Genomic DNA, 15,337 nt, shown 5'->3' with positions numbered 1-15,337 from the left:
TTTGAAGATCCAGCCATTCTAGCAGAAGTGTATGAAATCGCCAGGGAGCCCCAAGCTATGATTTGTTCAGCATCCCAAAACTTCAGCTCCGGCCTCAATCATTGTAGAGATGTTTCCGTGCAGTAAATCCCTCTGCTGGGGCTTGTGGGTCTGGATATACCGGTGATCGTGGCTAAGTGTTTTATTGGTTAATGCATCAGGCTGGGTTTGAATCCAGCTAAATGAGTTAGCTGCTGTTAACTTTACCCTTGGTGGCCAGTTGTATCAACATATGATGAATGTTGTTTTTTCATGATGATACAGGATTTATAAACCCATCATTTTGTTGCAATGCTAACTTTCAGTACCATTATAGGTATTCTTTTTAAACTGTTCATCATCGTTTATTACTGTTTCAGCACTCTTGTTTCACATTTTGCATGTTTATTAAGGTCACCAGCTACTGTAAGTTTTGTATCTGGGTTAGACTGAATTGAGCAAGGTGAAAGTTCTACAGTAAGGGCAGTATATAATATATAGTATATATACATTAATACCCCCACCTGAAACACTGAGCCTACAATGGAACACAGGTAACAAACTCACTATTTCTGGTGGTGGGTTTTATACTAGCCTCACTGTAGAAATTCCACCTTGCTTGTTCAAAAACCTGGGATTATAATAGAAAAGTAAATATACATATATGCATGTTTTCAAATATTTGTATTGTGTTTGAATAGCATTGTTTGCATGTATTATGATGAATATATGAATTGCTAATTTTCAATGATTGTATTGAGCTTAGGTGTCAATGTAGTTAAAAGGTGTGGGCTGTGTCTATTCACTAAAGCCTGGTGAAGGCCATCTGGCTGAAACTTTTCTTTGTTTTTAAACTTTGTTCTTTTTAAATAATAAAGAATGGGAATGAGATCTATGATCTAGTGGCACGGTGCTGCACCTCTATGATCTAGTGGCACGGTGCTGCACCTCTATGATCTAGTGGCACGGTGCTGCACCTCTATGATCTAGTGGCACGGTGCTGCACCTCTATGATCTAGTGGCACGGTGCTGCACCTCTATGATCTAGTGGCACGGTGCTGCACCTCTATGATCTAGTGGCACGGTGCTGCACCTCTATGATCTAGTGGCACGGTGCTGCACCTCTATGATCTAGTGGCAAGGTGCTGCACCTCTATGATCTAGTGGCACTGTGCCTCTATGATCTAGTGGCACTGTGCTGCACCTCTATGATCTAGTGGCATCTGCACCTCTATGATCTAGGCACCTCTATGTGCTGCACCTCTATGATCTAGTGGCACGGTGCTGCACCTCTATGATCTAGTGGCACGGTGCTGCACCTCTATGATCTAGTGGCACGGTGCTGCACCTCTATGATCTAGTGGCACGGTGCTGCACCTCTATGATCTAGTGGCAAGGTGCTGCACCTCTATGATCTAGTGGCATGGTGCTGCACCTCTATGATCTAGTGGCACGGTGCTGCACCTCTATGATCTAGTGGCACGGTGCTGCACCTCTATGATCTAGTGGCACGGTGCTGCACCTCTATGATCTAGTGGCATGGTGCTGCACCTCTATGATCTAGTGGCACGGTGCTGCACCTCTATGATCTAGTGGCACGGTGCTGCACCTCTATGATCTAGTGGCACTGTGCTGCACCTCTATGATCTAGTGGCACTGTGCTGCACCTCTATGATCTAGTGGCACGGTGCTGCACCTCTATGATCTAGTGGCACGGTGCTGCACCTCTATGATCTAGTGGCACGGTGCTGCACCTCTATGATCTAGTGGCACGGTGCTGCACCTCTATGATCTAGTGGCACGGTGCTGCACCTCTATGATCTAGTGGCACGGTGCTGCACCTCTATGATCTAGTGGCACGGTGCTGCACCTCTATGATCTAGTGGCACGGTGCTGCACCTCTATGATCTAGTGGCACGGTGCTGCACCTCTATGATCTAGTGGCACGGTGCTGCACCTCTATGATCTAGTGGCACGGTGCTGCACCTCTATGATCTAGTGGCACGGTGCTGCACCTCTATGATCTAGTGGCACGGTGCTGCACCTCTATGATCTAGTGGCACGGTGCTGCACCTCTATGATCTAGTGGCACGGTGCTGCACCTCTATGATCTAGTGGCACGGTGCTGCACCTCTATGATCTAGTGGCACGGTGCTGCACCTCTATGATCTAGTGGCACGGTGCTGCACCTCTATGATCTAGTGGCACGGTGCTGCACCTCTATGATCTAGTGGCACGGTGCTGCACCTCTATGATCTAGTGGCACGGTGCTGCACCTCTATGATCTAGTGGCACGGTGCTGCACCTCTATGATCTAGTGGCACGGTGCTGCACCTCTATGATCTAGTGGCACGGTGCTGCACCTCTATGATCTAGTGGCACGGTGCTGCACCTCTATGATCTAGTGGCATCGTGCTGCACCTCTATGATCTAGATCCTTTTTATATTACTGACATTCTTTTTCTTTAACTGGCTCTTTAAATATGCCAGAAAATGCATGAACTAAGATAGAGAAACATGCTGTCTGAAGAGCTGCAGTGCACTTAACAGCACTCTTATGTTTTATGAATGCGAATCGAAATGCTCTTATAAAAATAGCACAGTTGTCTTACAATACCTTTGAATTATTACTGAACATACTTATACACTAGGTTCTGTAGTTTACATCCTTCAATTCTATTTGTTAGTTTTACAATTACAGAAAACTAACAAGAGAATAAATATTAAATGACCTCCTCCCCAAGACCAATCCCCAAACCCAATCTCCCTTTCTCTGGTGAAGGAATTATTAGCTGAAACGTCTGACTGCTTAAAGTTTATTCTAGTTTAACCTCCAGTTGCAGTGAAACATGCTGCGGCACCTTTTTGACTAAGATTGCTACCATACTTACACCGTATAGCAGGAGTTATAAAAGACGCTGTCATATTCAAATCTACAGGGTCCTACAAATCTCAACTGAAAACAAAGTCATTATGCTGCAGTAATCACACTTCTAATTACTATCCCTCTAAAAAGTAACGAAACAACTACACACGTTAACATGCTCACTCTATTTATTCAAAATAACCAAACAATAACCACAGGTACAAACATACAAACATACTGCAAACTTATTTTCTTCAATGAAATGGAGTGCCCAAAAGTGGTTGAAAATCCAATAATGATCGAATGACAAATCAGTGTGTAATTGAACTGGAATGGATCAATGATATGGTGCAATTACAAATTATGCAGGAGTGCCAATATTCAATTACAACTGCACTTACATTGTAAATCGCATTTAATTAGGAACTGCACTTACATTGTGATCACATTTAATTAGGAACTGCACAATGTAATTGCACTTACATTGTGATGGCATTTAATTAGGAACTGTACAATACAATTGTAATTGACCCCCGGTCTGAACATAACCTCAGAAAGGAATCCTTTTATTATCATCCCAAAAACAATACTGAATACGTAAATTTAACAGCCTTGGATTGAATTCATTTGTAAAGCAGTTGTCAAAAGGAAATGTGCTGGCAGCCACCATTAAAAGGGTATTTCTATGGCTTTCTTTGTTAATTCCTTGCCCTTTGTGTGGTTTCTGTATAGCATCTGATTATTCACTACAGCATAACTACAAAGGAAAATCAATAACTGTAAATCTCCTTGGACTAGTGCTGGCGTACTCAAGCTTATGGTTTAGTTCACATCCCTAATAATTATGAGCGTCACTGTGTACAATATTTACCCTGCACAGAAATACATTTCACAGGTGATTGAAGCCTGACTGTCAGACCAACCTGTTGAGAGAAACAGAAGGGGACTGAAGCCTCTGGCTATCTTCATGCAAATGCACACCGATGGAGCATGCAGATAGAGAGGAAACACGTCCACAACTCAGCAGTGGTTAGTCAGATAACTGCTTGTTTTTTTTGTTTTATTTTTTGCTTGGATGAAGTTTGAACATATTGAAACAAGCAAAATGTAAATATTATCATTGTATAAATATTTTAGATTTGTTATGCACACGTAGCACAATCATGTGGCTCATTTGGTAAAGCTACGAGACGTTTTGACCGGCAAGATTAAAGAAGTTTCACAAAGTCCCAATGAAGTACCTGGGATGCTCTGCCTTCGAACAGCCAGCGCTCCCTCTGGTGGCTTCGAGGGGTTGGACGGTTTGGAATACGGTCCCTCATCTGAAAATAGAGAGAAAGCAAAGGGTTACCACTGATTTCACATAGTCATGTAGTGGCAGGACTGGCAGGACTCAATGATAACAATAAGAGATGTACAAGAGAGAAAGATCTGGCAGCAGCATCAGTACTGGCCAGACAATTAAGAAAACATCTGTGATTTATTATTGGAAAATGGAAGAGAAGATTTAAAAAAGTTAACAGTTTGCAAATTTGACACAATAATAATAAGCTAGGTGACTTGCATATTGACAAGGGCAAAGTACCAAATGCACAGAGAAGCCAAGAACTAGTTGAGCACAGTGAAGTAGACAAGAGACTAGCAACCCAGGCAAGTATACAGCCTTCTACTGGAGACAGAATTCAAGAGACTGGATTGAATTCAATTCCTAACGAAGGTGGAGCAACACTGCGAGACACAAAGTGCTCATCATTTCAAGCAGCAACAAGCAGCTGCCCACACGCTGCATGATGATGCACCATCAGAACAATCAAGCAGCGCAGTGTGGTGCCAGAACCAGTTCATAGCCCCAGACCAGAGAAGCACTGGATGCCACGTGTCTATATCAGCATGGAGGGGTGAGAGGTCACAGGTGTGTGCTGTATTACTGCACTGCCTAAAGCAACAGCAAGGGAAACCAACATGGACGCCTATTACTTCCAATCTGAGTCGAGAGGATTTTCATGGGATTCTCTGTAATGAGCAGCAATCATCATATTATAAACAAAGCTACAGGAGGTGGCTCACTTCTTCAACCTCTGACAGCAGGCTATTTATCATTCGTCCACCAGACAGCATGCTTACAAACTGTTTTTAAAAAGAGACAGTTTACTTAATTCATTGGCTCATTAACAGTAGATTCTCAGGCGATTCAAGTCACTGCTCCTAAAGCACAGTCATTTCCAAGCAATAGCTGATGAAATATATTTGAAATCCTCCCTGTATATCATCTGCTGACCTTCCAAAAAATAATCTATCCCTAGTTTCATTCCAGGTTTTACTATGAGCTTTTTGCTAAGAAATAAATAATAATGATCCACAGTGTCAAGCTCAGGTGCTTATTAAACCAGGAATGGATCCAACTGCTATGCAATGGGAGTCGTTTTTCAATCCCTGTGGTACACACATATACTATCTCCTATATACTGTGTACCTGATCCAGTATACCGACGGAGACAGTGAGAGAACAAGGGTGAAAGTATAAAAAAAAACACATTAGAAAACAACAGGCAACAAGGATCGAGACTATTACAGCTAAAACTCAAATACCAGCAGCTCACCCCTCAAACACAATGTGATCGAAATGGGTGCCACTAGTCTGAACTAGAACTAGACGTGAAAGGCTTTGCATCCCTGTGCTAATGCATCAAGACTCACGGTGCTCCTGAACAGGCTCTTTGACTGAATCATATGCCAGGGAGAACACTGTCCGTGCTGAGCACATTCAAACTTATTTCTGAAAGCATAACATAGCCCAAGTCCTTGTCTTTTTTCCGCCTGTATTTTTTGCATGACAATGCTGTTGTTACTCCCTTAGCAATGTTGCCTGGAGCAAACCTGGAATACAGCCAGCTCCGATCCAGGAACACAGGACAGAAGATGCATTGCCTTTCCAAGTGTGCTGTCAGCAAACTTAATAACACTCGTCTGTGGGCTGAAACAACGTTAGGACTGAAACATACAACGTGTGGCAGAGCGGCAGCCTGCATCCAATTCAGAGGCTGAGAAACACACTCCATCATCATGATCATTAACAACTCCAGCTACTCCCTGGTGCTCAATGAGGGACTCGCAAGCATGCTTTCCTGAGTGCAGCTTCATTCAATGACAACCATAAATGGACAAAAGCAAGGTTGATCATGATTAATAAAACAGGCCCACCTTGAATGTTGTACTTATGCTGATATTCCTGCACACATAGACACACGGCGTCCTATAACCTCACTAATGATTTTCAACGCTCATTAGACAGGGTGTGGACCCTGGTGTAGTTTGTACAGCCAAGACAGGGCAGTGACTCCTGATCCCCGCACAGCTGGTGATGACTCAGCTCTCCCACACTGACGCTGTGACAGGCGGAAAAGCACATTCACATTCCACCTCTTCAAAACCAAGCGAAATTCCACAAAGCACAGCCCTACCCTCCCCCTCTCATATACAGTAAAGCAAATTACCTCAGGAAACGTATTCATAAAACAACCTCATGTGCTGTATATGAAACAAATCCTCATCCATAGCATTGTCACATTTCTCTTAACACCAGTGGTGGTAAACTTTATAGAACTCAAAGCTGAAAATTCAACACACAATTACAGTACGAGAAATGCATGCGGTACATGTCAAATTACACCTTTCACAGCAGACTACTTGAACAGGTGCAGCAAAAGTGTCCCGTGCCTGTCAAAAAACATACAGTATCTCATTTCAAGAATCAGTTGTACTTACCAACTTCATCGCGAAAAGCACGACTTGTGCCACATAAGAATGCCATGACAGGTCCCCTAGCAGGCTAGGCTTATCTGCTGCTTGTCTACTCGATGGCAGCTCACTGGGAGTACCAGACCATTCAGAAACCAGCCCCTGAGCTCCTGTCTTATTCCCAGCTGTCCTGCTGAATCCTCACAGATCATAGTTTTGTCTCTCGCCCGACCGCAGAAAGCTAGCTACATTAGTTCAAAAACGCGTACCTGTACTGCAACTACCCTGGGAAACCCTTTCAGCCCAGCAGCCGAGTGTTTTTTTAATTTAGCTTATACGCTAATCAGGAAGGCATTTGGCAGGTCGCTCCGCATTTCCATAGTTGCATTTAAACACGCTCCTGGCGCCCCGTGGGGAGCAGTGGAATTCCAGTCAGTGCTGTATTACTGATCAGCTGACCGAGCAGCTGGCATTTACTCAGCCTGCTCCTACAGAACTAAGTCATGAAGCCAGGCCATTCAACACCGAGGTGTATGCAATGCTCAAACACAACACATACACGTGTACCAGGTCAACTCATTCACAAAAACAGAAAGAAAAAAAAAACATCATTCCCTACAGCATGCTTCCCTAGACTAGCAACACTGCCTGTGCAGTGAAGTGCCCCTAAAGTGCACTGATGCAGTGCTGTCAGTTCATACAATGCCCAACCATGCATATCACATATAGAAAAGAGGAAGGGAGGAACATTTAATTAGGGCACACACTAGAAAAAAAAAGTTTATAGCAGCTCTCTCCTGCATTTATGTGATCATCACAGGAAAAATCCGCCCCCGCCCGCAGTGTGTTGGGATTAAAAGCTGTTAAATTTTACATGCGGTATTCTAGCTGGTATTCATGCAAGGCCACTTTCTGTCACACTAAGTCAAGCATGCTTCCCAGCCTTGTGAGATGTGGGAGACAACAGAAGGCAAAGTGGAATGGGTGGGGGGATCTAGTTCAGGTCTTTCTGTGTTTTTTTCTTTATTGCAATAATGAAACTTCCATTCTGATCCTTAAGCAGACAATTAATGTACATTTTCACTGCACAACATAACATTACATTATGTTTAAAAAAAACAACTAAGTTCATACTGGTTCTAGATTCCGTTTCCTTCTGGCAACACAATGTACTGATATGAAAAATTCTGGCTTGCGAGGCTGGATTTAAAATATAATAATATAGAGGGGTGGCTAAGCATTGCATCAGACTTGATACTGAAATGAGCATTACAGGGTTAAAGAAATGTAAGATTATGTTCCTCAGGGAGGGCAGGACAGTCACTGGAACAGCACAGTGCTCATCAAGTACGAGGTTCAGGTCAGAATGCGGTTTGTGGAAGTGGAAACAAAGGCTTACTTAAGTTACTAGAACTACATTTTACAATGTACTAGAGAAACAGGAAATAACCCTTTAAATAAAAATACAGAGATAGCAACAAATGTTTTGAACAGCCCTAATAAAAGTTTCCCATAGTAAAATCATAGCATAGTGTAATAAAGCACACTGAAAGAATGGTAAAGCACAGGTACAGCGAGCATTGTAAAGTCCAGCGAGGTACGGTAAAGCATATTAAAGAAGGCAAACCAGGGTAAATGCATAGGAAAACTGCACAAACATCATGCAAAACTACTTTTACAAGGGAGTTCCCATTGAATGTAATGCTGAAGTTTGCTTTCTACACTTAATTATGAGAACAGCAATGCTGAATCAAGACAACCAGGGTTCTGATTAGTAAGAGTCTGCTATACCAACAACAACTAGGAACCCTGATTATTATTATTATTTATTATTATTATTATTATTATTATTATTATTATTATTATTTGTAAGCTATCTGACGTTTCAGATGTTATAAAATGAATTCCCAACATACTGTACCAGTTTTAGAAATCTTAAAGTGCAGTGTGAGTTAGCAGTGCTAAATTTAATTGAGACTGGCATCTTTCTGCGATGGATTACGTATTGCTATAAAAATAGCGCACATTTTTGAGTAAATACTGAACATATTCTCTTTGATGACGTCTGGGAACAGCTGTGGACCTTATGCTAATCTGCTTACTTTATTCTTGTCTGGATTTACAGAAGGCTAATGCATACTGTTTGGAATTCACAGCAATATATCCCACAAGTGGAATTATAAGCTAAACATATGGTGTATACTACACTTTAAATGTGCTTGGATTGTAGAATAAGCACCCACAGATTGAAATTCACAGCTGGACACGTCATTAACCAGACCAGGCACATTCATACACAAGCCTCATAATGTCAGTACCTGATAGATGCAAGGGCTAAATGTGTCTAATATCTAATTGATCTGAAGTGTGCCATTGGTAATGCTGCTCAGTGAGGCAGAATCTGGATCTAAAGGTAAGTGTTAATGTTAAAACATGAGAGGCTGAATGACCAGGTATAAATTTGCGAGTTTATTGGATTATAGCTTTAATTCAATCTGAAACATCTAGAGGAGGCTGGGAGTGAGTTTAGAAGCTTGATGCCAAGGTGAGGCAGTCATCATATTCACCATGTAGAATGTGACAGATCACAGTGTGGAACCAGCGACCGGAGAACTGCAGGACTGCTGCGTCTCTCCTAGTGTTAGAGAAAGCGAAAGGGAAGAGACTGCTATGCGCTGAAACAGAGACCCCTTTCTAGAATTAGATTATGCTTTAGTTAAATAAACAACCACGTCTCTGTGATTAATAGACTCATCGGTACAGTAATGGATCTGTTGATGCAGTAGAAAACAGGACAGTCGTTATCTAGGTGCCCCCTTGCCTTGTTTACAATAACAAGATCTACACTGCAACCTGGAAAACCTTCTTTCCATGGGAACCAGCAGTCTGATTTGCAGAATAACCAGCCTCCCAGTTAACAGATCATCTGAACCTGTCAACATCAAAGCACAGAATAACCAGCCTCCCAGTTAACAGATCATCTGAACCTGACTGACGCTTAGTCTGTGTTAGTCATACAAATCCACAGACTTATTCAGGCTCCAATCAGAGTACACCATACATGCAGCAAGGTTTCTCTGTATTGTGAACTTGTATTTGCCATAGAAATGTTTGAATGGGACCTCAATCTATCCAGGGCAATACCAGCTTGTGGGGCTGACAGTGTGATTCCCACAGATCCTGTCACTGAAAGACCCGGCTTTACCAATGGTTCTGCCTAACTTTCACATTTGACAATGCAGCTTTGAACCACAGTAACAATGGGCCATGTGTATGCAGCCTTTCAATATTGCAGCGCCAGTTTCTCGGCAAATGCCTGAAAGAATCCTGAACTGCAGGTGCAGTTTCAGTGCCACTAACGTGTGAATCAAGCCTACAATGAAAGCTTTACGACCCGAGAGGATCAGAAGCTCCAGAATAAATCTACATCCCTGAATCAATCCCTACCAGAACGGAGCGGACAAGAGAAAGGGCATGAGCCTCTGCCGTAAATATAACAAACGCCCAACATAAAGCAAGCACCAAAGTATTATTTTCATTAGAAGACAGGGTAATTACATTACACGGAAGCATTGTCCTTAAATCTTTCACATCAAACCTTTTCTTTAAAAAACGAACATCACTATAATCTAGCATCTTTGCTTCTCTGAAGGCTATTTGTTATGCTGTAAAAGGATGTTCATAATAAAGTATTGCAATATTAAGATGGTTGAAGCAGTTACTGGAACAGTCGGTGCCTCAGGAATAGTTTTTTTTTTTCTTCACTCCCCTCACATTCATTCCGTGAGGTGAGCTGGGGAGTTGAACGCAGACCGCAGGCTCCCTCTCGGCCTCCGCCTGTCAACTTCCTCTTCATGGTTCACAACCAGCCTTCCAGTAACTTTCTGTTTTAGCCTTAATGCACTGTCCTGCTTAGAGAGCAGCTGTGGCTCTGAGGGCTGGGAGCAGAGATGCACTCAACTAGAGTTGGATACTATCGTGTTTATACCAGAGTCTGGATCTAGACTGGTCAAAATTCAAAATCCAAGCTAAGCGATGTTCCTTTATGTATACAATATACTGGAAACTTTATGTAGCAAGAAAACCAACGTGTGTGTATATATACCCTCTCAATGTATATAGACGTGTTTGCCCATTTACTATATTAACTCATGATCTTAATAACTCCCTATCGTTACTCTTTCTGATATTTTACATGGTGAGCAAGCAGGAGCAACGTGGGATTTCTGTAATAAGGTCAGTACACAAAGGTGTGCAACATTGATCTCTTTCCCCCCTGAAACAGAGAGCTGGAAAGGAAAAAATTACCAGTTCTCCCCCTAAGTGCACCCCACATGTCTATTTTTATACTGGCTTCATTACAGAAATCCCACCTTGCTCAGGCTTGATCACAGACTGTCCCTGAAGGTAAAATATGTGGTGTGATTATTAACATACCAGTCCAATTATTTTCAGAAACTGTTTGCTTTCTGCAACACCTCTGAAATGTGTGCGGCTCTGTCGTAAATGAAGAGGGCTTCCTGTGGCAGTGCTAATCTAAATGTAGGGAGAATGCTTTGACGACATCATCGAATTCAGAAAGAACAAAACCGATGTAAAAAAATTAATAAAATGAATACATCTGGAAAATCTCATGAGATGAATTCTGAATCTGGATCGTCACTGCATCGCCTACAGTACAGACTGCAGTGCTGGGTAATGAGACACAGCCACAGAAGTTTGGACACGCAGATAACAAGGTGGGCTCGATTCCAAACAAGCAGGCGGTGAAACAGCAGAAAGACATTATCCTACCGATAACACAAACATTTCAGTGGTGCCTCCTGATGTGATTTAGCTCTAAATGTATCAGTGCTGTCAGCGAACACGCTTCACTTGGAAAGCACATGCATAACCCTTTTTTGTTTAATGATGCTAAATGAATGTGTGTTGGAAGTTGCAAGTTGCGTGTCACCCCTGTGTAAATACAAACATTCTGTTTGTTGCTGGCATTCACAAGGATGGAATAAATGAGGTGTTTATATGTTGTGGAAACCAGCATTATCTGTTCAAACAACCAGGGATCCCAGTGTAAGCAGAGAAAATTATGTTCAGTCTGTTCTGGCTTTGTTCTTTAAACTACTGTATCTTCACGTGGACTAGACTTGAACCCTTAGGCTTCCCTGGTGTTGTAGTGAATGCTTCTCTCAGCCTTCAAACTCCCTCTCTGCAGTTGGCTTTGCTGATTTATTGCTCATGCACCAATGATGAACATTTTGTCGAGTCGGTACAGATTCCAAACACTTCCCGACAATCTAACAGTTTGTAATGGTTTGTAACTCAATTAATAACAGATTACAGTATTGTTGATTGCGGAGAATAAGCAAACACTGCTTACTGCCCCTGACTTTGAAATCTGTTTTCCGTGCAAACCTTACGAAAGTATGGTAGAACGTTTCTGTCAGAAAGAAGGCCCTGCTGCATTCAGGACCGGCCCTGCATATGAAACCCCCTCCCGATCGCCAGGGCTGACATGCTTTAACTTCAAACAGTCCTCTGTTTTCAATATTGAAGTCCAGAGAGCGCTTTGCCCCCAGCCTGTCTGAAGTGAATACAAGGGTTACAGCAGACGAGGGATGTTTGGATATTGCAGTGCACTGCAGAAGTTGCTGATGTGTATGCATCTTGGTTGTAAAGCTGTGTTCGCTTTCAGAGTTTACAGGCACGGTTATGTGGGAAACAAGATACATGTTAATCAAGCTAATTCAACTCTGCAACTCGTGGCCATCAATATGATTTTTCCCACTGCAGAGTAGCTTTACAGATCGAAGCAACTTGGTTACTTTTACAAAATCTTTTCCCCTACAGGCATAGCAAACTCTTTTTTTGTCACAAAGGCAGGGGTTAAGTTAAGAGAATAAAAAGGTTCAGGAAGAGAAATAGCATTGTTTGTTTCAAGACCTGCTTGTAGGTTTCATGCATTATAGTTGGTGTCGGTAGCTGCATGCCACCCTTTGCCAAGTCATGTTTGAACATAATCTTCAGGTTTAAACAATACCAGTTGCAGGTCAACTAATCTGATGAACAGGAGCGATAGAAGCATCTTCGAATATATCGTCACAGCGCACGATTGTCATTCAATTCATGGAAGAGGAAAGTGTTATTTTTGTTTATTTTACAACATGTTATGTATATATTTTTGCAACAAAGCTCACCTCAAGCATGGGGCTCATGACAAGACTGGAGAAGCTTACCTCAAGCATGGTGCACATGATAAGACTGGAGAAGCTCACCTCAAGCATGGTGCACATGATAAGACTGGAGAAGCTTACCTCAAGCATGGTGCACATGATAAGAATGGAGAAGCTTACCTCAAGCATGGTGCACATGATAAGACTGGAGAAGCTTACCTCAAGCATGGTGCACATGACAAGACTGGAGAAGCTTACCTCAAGCATGGTGCACATGATAAGAATGGAGAAGCTTACCTCAAGCATGGTGCACATGATAAGAATGGAGAAGCTCACCTCAAGCATGGTGCACATGATAAGACTGGAGAAGCTCACCTCAAGCATGGTGCACATGATAAGAATGGAGAAGCTCACCTCAAGCATGGTGCACATGATAAGAATGGAGAAGCTCACCTCAAGCATGGTGCACATGATAAGAATGGAGAAGCTTACCTCAAGCATGGTGCACATGATAAGAATGGAGAAGCTCACCTCAAGCATGGTGCACATGATAAGAATGGAGAAGCTTACCTCAAGCATGGTGCACATGATAAGAATGGAGAAGCTCACCTCAAGCATGGTGCACATGATAAGAATGGAGAAGCTCACCTCAAGCATGGTGCACATGATAAGAATGGAGAAGCTTACCTCAAGCATGGTGCACATGATAAGACTGGAGAAGCTTACCTCAAGCATGGTGCACATGATAAGACTGGAGAAGCTTACCTCAAGCATGGTGCACATGATAAGACTGGAGAAGCTTACCTCAAGCATGGTGCACATGATAAGACTGGAGAAGCTTACCTCAAGCATGGTGCACATGATAAGAATGGTCGAGAGAGAGAGAGAGACAGATTTTTCTCGGAGCCTAATTCGTGGACAGACCAATACTGTTTTATTCTCCCAAACACACCCTCCGATGCAACAAACACAGCGTCCAAGCTTTTCAACTCAGAACAATGCAACAAATACAACCTCTAAGCTTTTCAACTCAGAACAATGCAACAAACACAGCGTCCAAGCTTTTCAACTCAGAACAATGCAACAAATACAGCGTCCAAGCTTTTCAACTCAGAACACTGAAGGAGGCATGAGCTGAAACGTTAATCTATGGGGAGGCGATGCATTAAGCACTGTAAAGCCCAACATTATTAACAATAATAATAATAATAATAATAATAATAATAATAATAATAATAATAATAATAATAATAATTAAAATGCTCTGAACAATGGGTAATGAAAAGATTCAATCCCTGGCTTTTTATAATTGGTCTCTGGATTTTGGGTTCAGTAAGTGAGTATGAAATGGTGTCCCCTGAATGTCTGCATGGTCTCTGAATAGAAGATGACAGCAGGGATAGCTGCTTTATGGCCAATACAAATCCAAGCGTATTTCAATGAAGTTACACTTCAGAATAAATCACTGTAGATTGTTCTAAGTGAACACTGACAGCTCTGGATATTTCTCAGGGCACTCAATAATGCATCTACAACTTATTTGCCAACAAAGAAGACGGGTAGCCAAGTTTGACACAGAATAAAACATTCATTGCACTTATATGCCGCAGTTCTGATTAATCAGAGAGAGAGAGAGAGAGAGAGAGCTGACCTGCTGAGCCAAGCTGATACAAATAGCTGCCATTAAAATATTTATGGAATTAACGAGTGCTTCAGACTGTAAATCTGAAATGCTCTGTCCATACAGGGCTGCTTATTAAAACAGCATGCAGATGGTGCATCCAGTAAAGCTGCTCCGCGTGGAGTGCAGGATGCGCCCTACAGCCTGGGGATCGCAGGGGGAGGGGGGGCTCAGGCCAGCAGGGGAATCCAGGGTTCACTGCGCACCAGCGACCCCTGTGGCCGATAGGGCGCCTGCGGTTCTGCAATGGAGCTATCAGATATGTTGTCCTCCGGCACTATAGGTCCGGTGGCCTCGCTGCCAGTCTGCTGTGTGTAAAATGACGGATTGGCAGGAGCACGTTTCGGAGGACGTGTGTTCCAGTTGGGAGTTGCAGCGGTGAACTGGGATACAAATAACAATTGGGCATTCCAAGTTGGGGAGAAAACAGGGGTAAAAACCCATTGGCAATGATTAAATTAAAAAAAAAAAACAGACACAAAAGAATTACAAACCCACTGGGTCACTGTGAATGCGTGCGATTATGGGTATTAACACCCTATAAACTAGGGATGCTCCAAATCCAGGATTCGGTTTCAGCCCGGATACCAACTTTTTGAGCAGGGTTCGGATTCTGCCGAATACTTAGGATTCAGTGAACCGAATCCGAATCCTATATCCTCCCACATGCACATCCATTTTAATACATCCCTTCAATGTGTGCAACATTTATTTAAATAAAAGACACAAATCCGGTATTGAACCTAACTGTTGTATTTAAGAACAAGAACACATGTGATGAACTCTGTGGCAGCTCTCAACTCCCTATTACTGGTGGCGCATGCACTAAACACACGCAGCTGCTGAATGCAAACATACCCCCAT

At 42.6% G+C, this 15,337-nt stretch overlaps 1 protein-coding gene across 9 annotated transcripts in view; it reads right to left on the bottom strand.

Annotated features, from left to right (window-relative positions):
• The window catches only part of LOC121317984 (glutamate receptor-interacting protein 1-like), a 152,702-nt gene that overhangs the window by 42,876 nt on the left and 94,489 nt on the right, over positions 1-15,337 (bottom strand). For 8 of the 9 annotated variants that reach the window (XM_041254109.1, XM_041254103.1, XM_041254104.1 and 5 more), the window contains exon 2: positions 4,126-4,206. In XM_041254109.1, coding sequence (XP_041110043.1) covers positions 4,126-4,206 — 81 coding nt within the window. Of the gene's footprint in view, positions 1-4,125; positions 4,207-6,649; positions 6,952-15,337 lie in introns of those variants that run through there. The other variant, XM_041254110.1, reaches the window with a different exon arrangement.

The sequence above is a fragment of the Polyodon spathula genome, chromosome 7 (genome assembly GCF_017654505.1).
Source record: "Polyodon spathula isolate WHYD16114869_AA chromosome 7, ASM1765450v1, whole genome shotgun sequence".
Classification (NCBI taxonomy): domain Eukaryota; kingdom Metazoa; phylum Chordata; class Actinopteri; order Acipenseriformes; family Polyodontidae; genus Polyodon; species Polyodon spathula.
Note: the sequence above shows the minus strand (reverse complement) of the source record. Positions and strands in the feature narration are given on the sequence as shown.